Below are 6,000 nucleotides of genomic sequence, written 5' to 3'. Positions count from 1 at the left end.
TCCCTCGTAGCCATTTACCACCTGAAAGAGAGTCATTTTCGTAGAGCTGTGGAGGCTGTTATTATATCCATACTCAGCAAATGGTAGCAGCTCCACCCAGATGGACTGTTGGAAGTTTATGTAGCACCTTAATTATTGTTCTAGAAGCCCATTCACCTGCGCACTCTGTCCGTCAGTTTGCGGGTGGTAGGCTGAGCTCAATCCTTGTTCCATTCCCGCCAATTTGCAAAACTCCTGCCAGAAGTTGGCAACGAACTGCGGCCCACGGTCGCTAATAACCTTATCAGGGAATGAGTGGACCCAGACCACGTGCAGGGATAATAGGTACGCTAATTCCTTAGCCGTGGGTAGCTTGCGGCACGGGACGAAGTGGGCTTGCTTAGAAAAGGTGTCCACTAGAACTAGAATCACCATTCGCCCTTGAGAGGGGGGCAACTCTACAATAAAGTCCATTGATACCACTGGCCAAGGCCTCTCCGCTGTGGGCAGAGGCTGCAGTTGCCCTGGCACTTTGCCCCCCCTCCTTTTTGCCATGAGGCAGGTGGGCAGGTCTGCACAAAATCAGAAATGTCCTTTTCATCTGGGGCCACCAGAACTGCCGATTCACTAGATGGAGGGTTTTTACATAACCAAAATGACCGGAGAGTTTGTTAGTGTGGCAGTGTTGCAGAACCTCCAGGCGCAAGCTTTTGGGGACATACAGTCTCCTTTCGTAGTACCAAAATCCCCCTTCGCCCTTCAGTAGTCCGTCCAGTCGTTGCTCTCCGTTATCAACCTATTTCCCCCCCAAAGTCCCGATTCTTTGGGTTTTACTTTTGACCAGGTTTGCACCACCCCAGCTGCTGCCTCTGGGGCCACAAGAGAGTCTATCACTTCCTCTCGCTGGCTCTCGTGTTGCAGGAGCCTCGAGAGGGCGTCCGCTAGAAAGTTTTTAGCCCCGGGGATGTGCCGTAGGGTGAAATCAAACTTGGCAAAGAAGCCCGCCCAACGGATCTGCTTCCCTGTCAGTTTATGGCGCCCCGTGAGTGCTTCCAGATTCTTATGGTCTGTCTAAATCTCGAAAGGCACTCATGCTCCCTCCAACCAGGACCTCCAAGTTTTCAAGGTAAAAGTTACTGCGAATGCTTCCTTGTCCCACACCGACCAATTGCGTTGCTCTTGTGAAATTTTTTTAGAGATGTAGGCACACGGCCACAGTTGGCCCCCCTCGTCTTTCTGCATTAGTATGGCTCCTACGGCCACGTCGGAAGCGTCGCATTGAACCACGAAGGGCTTAAGTTCGTCCGGGTGCACTAGCACCGGCTCGCTCGTAAACAGTCTCTTAAGGGTATCGAACGCCCTCTGGCATTCCCGGGTCCAGGCTAGTTTGGCACCCGACTTTTTTGCCTCCAGCCCCTTCCCTTTAGTCTTTAGAAGGTCGGTGAGGGGCAGGGCTACCTTGGCGAACCCCTGAATGAACGACCTGTAGAAATTTGCGAACCCAAGGAACGATTGTAGCTGTCTACGTGTCCTCGGGGGTTCCCAGTCCAGCACCGCTTGTATTTTGGCCGGATCCATGGCTAAGCCCTTTCCGGACACCCTAAACCCTAGGTAGTCCAATTCCTTCTTATGGAACTCGCACTTAGACAGCTTGGCGTACAGTTTGTTTTGGTACAGGGTGGTCAGGACCCTCCCCACCAACTTTACATGCGAGGGAAGGTCCTTGGAATAAATAATGATGTCATCCAGGTACACCACCACCCCTTTATACAGGTACTCTCTCAGCACTTTGTTGATGAAGTTCATAAACACTCCCGGGGCCCCTTGCAACCCGAAAGGCATCACTAGATACTCGAACTGGCCCATGGGGGTATTGAAAGCGGTTTTCCATTTGTCCCCTTCCTTAATTCTTACTCGGAAGTAAGCGTCTCATAAGTCCAGCTTGGTAAAGATGGACCCCTCTGAGACGGTGCTTAACAAGTCCTTAATTAGGGGAATCGGGTAGGCGTTGGACATGGAAATCCCATTTATCCCACGAAAGTCAGTGCAAAGTCTGAGGCTCCCGTCCTTCTTCCTGAAGAGGACCGGGGCGGCGTGGAGTGCCATGGCGGGGCGGATGAAACCCCGCTTGAGGTTTTTGTCCAAAAAGCTCCGCTTTCTCCGCCCACCCCATGGAGTATAGCTTCGCTTTGGGGAGGGATTGGCCCGGGATTAGCTCGATGGCGCAATCCGTATCCCTGGAGGGGGGGGCAGCTCGTCCGCTTCAACCTCGCTAAATGCCCCCCGTAGGTCCCGGTACTCACGAGGGATGCTTTGGACTTCTTCAACCGACACGAACAGCCTCTCGTTCTTCGGCGGAGCTTTGGGGCCTCATTGCTCTCGCCAGAGGTGAGACTTGCAGAGCCTGTCGGTGAAGTCTATGGTCTGTTCCCCCCACTGGATGCCCGGTTGGTGCCGTGCTAGCCACCCCACCCCGAGCACTAGGTCGAAGGAGGAGGAGGGGCGATCACGAAAATTTCCAGGTCCCAGTGATCGTCAATCCCCACCGGGATCCTCTGGGTCTCCTCCACGCATGGCTCGCCCTTCATTATTGTCCCATCCATCTGCTCGAACTGGATTGGGCGGGGGAGGGGTTCTTGGGGCACGTCTAGCATCTCTACCAGTCGGGGGTGATGATTTCCCTCGTGCACCCTGAATCTATAAGGGCTCTGGCATGCACGAACCTCTTCAGCTTAACATTCAATAAAGTCAATGGGACAAACAAAAGGGAGCCGGATATGCTCACCCTCAACGGTGCCGTGACTTCAGCAACCTGCACCCCTCAGTGCAGGTTGCTCCCGTTTCCCACCGGCTCGGCCTCCCAGGGATCCTCTCCCAGGTCTTCTAACATTATAGGATCCTCATCTAGCACCATCAACAGGGCAGTGCTGCTCCGGCTTTGCTCTTTAGGCTTGGTCGGCTTCTTGGTCCCCACCGGCCCCGGCTTGGGGGGTTCCGGGGGGCCCGCAGAGTGGGGGCTCTGGGCAGTTGGCTGCCAGGTGGCCCGAGTCCCCATACTGGTAGCATTTGCAGGTCGAGGGGGGGGGGGTTGCCGCTCCCCCCACTCCCCGAAGTCTTTTTTGGCTCGGGCTTCGCGCCTGGCCTGGACTCTCGCATGGTTTTGCCCCCCTGTGCTGTTGACATTGGAGAGCCACCATCTTCATGTTGGTCTTGACCTCGCCTGCTAGTTGCATCCACCCGATCAGCGTGGTGGGTCTCGCTTGCCCCAGGGCCCAGTCTAGTAGATTGGCGTTCAGGCCCCGTCAGTACGCCGTTATTTTCATCATCTCGCTCCATCCCCGGATTTTTGCGCATTGGGTCTGGAACTCGGCCGTGTAGTCCCGGATGGACATCGCCCCTTGCTGCAGGCTCTGAAGCACGGCGATGGCCTTCGTCTTTTGGAGGGGGGTCTTCGTACTGCGATAGCAGTGCTTGGAGGAAGCCCCCCACGGTGTCTAGTTCAGGCCCTCGGGTCTTGTACAGGCTCACAAACCACCTTTGGGCGGCCCCCCTTCATCTTCGACCCCAAGTAATCCACTCGGCTGAACTCGTTGGGGGAAGGTGTCCCCCAATAGCGCATGTAGCTGGTTGCCTGGATTATGAAGTATTCCACTCCCTCCGGGTTCCCGTCGAACGTGGCATCCAGTTCGTGGGATTTCGCTCGCCTTCCTGCCTCGGCCAGGGCCGCCGGCGCAGCTGGGGCCGCCGGGGAGGCTGCTGGCAGTGGTCTGGTCAGTCTCCCGATGCCCTCAGTCAGGGTTCGATCGATCTGCTTCTGGACCTCCTGCAGCATCGGGGCCATATTCTCCTTCATCTCCCATCTCGGGTCTCAGGCTAGGGTGGACATCTCTCCCCACAGTGCCTCTACCGGTTCTGGGCCCCGTGGGAGGGTCCTCTCATCCTCGTCTTCCGACTCTGATCCCCGCTGCCGGTCCTCCGGGGTGGAGGATCGCTCCCCCTGGTACGAGCCCAGTGGCGACCCACAGCCGCTCCCCGGGTTCCCCTTTGGCACCGGTCGGTTGAGGATGGCTTCGTGCTGGATTGCGGCTTTGTCCATCAGGGTGGTCAAGGTGCGGGGGTACTACGCTTTCGGGGTGATAAACAGTTCTTGTACATGCCGTGTTCCCCCTAGTTTGACCGCCCTTCTCTCGGTGACGTGCCACACCGGGGATCCCAGGATGTCAATCGGTTCTGAAGGTTCTCCGTCGCTGGGCGCCTTTTCAGCCATCCACTGCGGGATCAGTTCCAAAATGTCAGGCGTGGGTTCATTGAAGCTCACAAGTAAGCAGACTTAGTAGTTTGAAACAAAGTTGCATTTATTGGATACTTCAGAGTTACTCCAGCATGGCTGAGATTGGAACTGATGGAGATCAGTTCGAATTGTTAGCATTTAACCTTCTACATCAAAGCAATAATCTCTACCCCTCAATTCCCAAAACAAAAGGTTACTTTTGCATGTGCGATTTTTCCCAGCGCTCCCCCCCCCCCCCCTTATCTCTTCTGTTGGTGGGTTACATTTCCCAAAGGCAAATGTCCTTGGTGCCTCTGGGGATGAGGTGAGAATCTGGCACATACTGTCTACTTCAAAGGGACCTTGGCAACCTTTGATATTCCTGGGAATGGCTCTCTGCTCTTCCCCCCTCCCTTCTTACCACCCCGGTCCCCTGTTAGTAGGCATTTCTATGCATCAATGAAAATGGTTAGTAACAGTCTTTATTAATATCATAAATGAACAGAGCCTGACACCGTGGAGGTAAAGCCCAAAGGGAATTGTCTTCCTGCTTTAACTACCTCAGGTCAAAGATAAGACAATGCCAGAAACTGATATTTCAATAACAGGATCAGAGGGAAACCGTGGCCAGCAGTTGCCTTGGAAGGATGCGTAGGTCAACCCGTCCCTTGTTAGTTCTGCATATAGAGGGGTGGAAAAGGCAGTTCCGGGGTTGGCTGAAGCCTGCAAAATTAGAGGGGAAAAGAATGTAGGGACACAGTAGAAAAAAGCAAGAGTCCAGTAGCACCTTAGATTGACAAAACTTGTGGCAGGATATGAGCTTTTGTGAGTCACTGTTAGGACATAGTGTACTCATAAACTGGGCATTCAAAGCAATTAAATGAGTTGACGGAAGATTGAATTTAAGAGGCAGGGAAGCGCCCCTGAATTCCTGGATCTTGTTAGGAAGAGAAACGCCATCCTCTACCTTGCATACCTCAATGTCCTGAAGGAATATTTGGCGTCTCCCTTCCCTTCCTGTACATTTAATTATTTGTCCACTAAATACTTCAGAGTTTTGCCTTGCCATTTTATCCCAGCTTGCTTCTGTTATGAAATTCAAGGCAGTGTACACATAGTTTCCCAGACTTGCTTGGCCTCAGCAGACAGCCGCCTCACATTGTTTCGGAACAGGTGGCCAAACTGCGGCTCAGGAGCCACACGTGGCTCTTTCACACATATTGTGTGGCTTTCAAAGCCCTCGCCACCCCCCATCAGCCGGCATGGAGAAGGCATTTCTCTCTTTAAATCACTTCTCCAAGCCCAGCCAGCTCACTACTTGGAGAATGCATTTAAAGTTGCTTTCTTTCCATCTCTCCCTCCCCCCTCTATTTGCCTGCCTGCCTGCCTTCCTCCTTTCTTCTTTTCCTGTCTTGCGGCTCTCAAACATCTGACATTTATTCTATGTGACTCTTACGTTCAGCAAGTTTGGCCAACCCTGTTTCAGACCATTCCGTGATGTAGCCTCACATCCTATAATATGCTCCCTGCATCCTTTTTTTGGCTCAGGGCCGTCTTTCGGTACTGCCACACGCAGAGGCCCTTTCCAAGTGCCACCTTCCTGTCATAAAACAGATTACCCCCTCTCCCAATAGGGGTTGCAATGTTGGTCTGAAGCAGCAGAACAAAGTTGGAGTCCAGTCGCACCTTTAAGACCAGCCAAGTTCTATCCAAGATACAGACTTTCTTCAGAAATGTGTATGCACACAAAA

The 6,000-nt window shown here is 53.4% G+C and overlaps 1 protein-coding gene across 2 annotated transcripts in view; it reads right to left on the bottom strand.

The window, feature by feature from the left end:
* Nucleotides 1–4,316: 4,316 nt before the first annotated feature.
* Nucleotides 4,317–6,000, bottom strand: part of PHYHD1 (phytanoyl-CoA dioxygenase domain containing 1) — a 38,674-nt gene continuing 36,990 nt past the window's right edge. For both annotated transcript variants that reach the window (XM_060250862.1, XM_060250863.1), the window contains exon 11: nucleotides 4,317–4,972. In XM_060250862.1, coding sequence (XP_060106845.1) covers nucleotides 4,921–4,972 — 52 coding nt within the window. In that variant the 3' untranslated portion in view covers nucleotides 4,317–4,920. The remainder of the gene's footprint in view (nucleotides 4,973–6,000) is intronic.

The sequence above is a fragment of the Heteronotia binoei genome, chromosome 12, assembly GCF_032191835.1.
Source record: "Heteronotia binoei isolate CCM8104 ecotype False Entrance Well chromosome 12, APGP_CSIRO_Hbin_v1, whole genome shotgun sequence".
NCBI classification, from domain to species: domain Eukaryota; kingdom Metazoa; phylum Chordata; class Lepidosauria; order Squamata; family Gekkonidae; genus Heteronotia; species Heteronotia binoei.
Note: the sequence above shows the minus strand (reverse complement) of the source record. Positions and strands in the feature narration are given on the sequence as shown.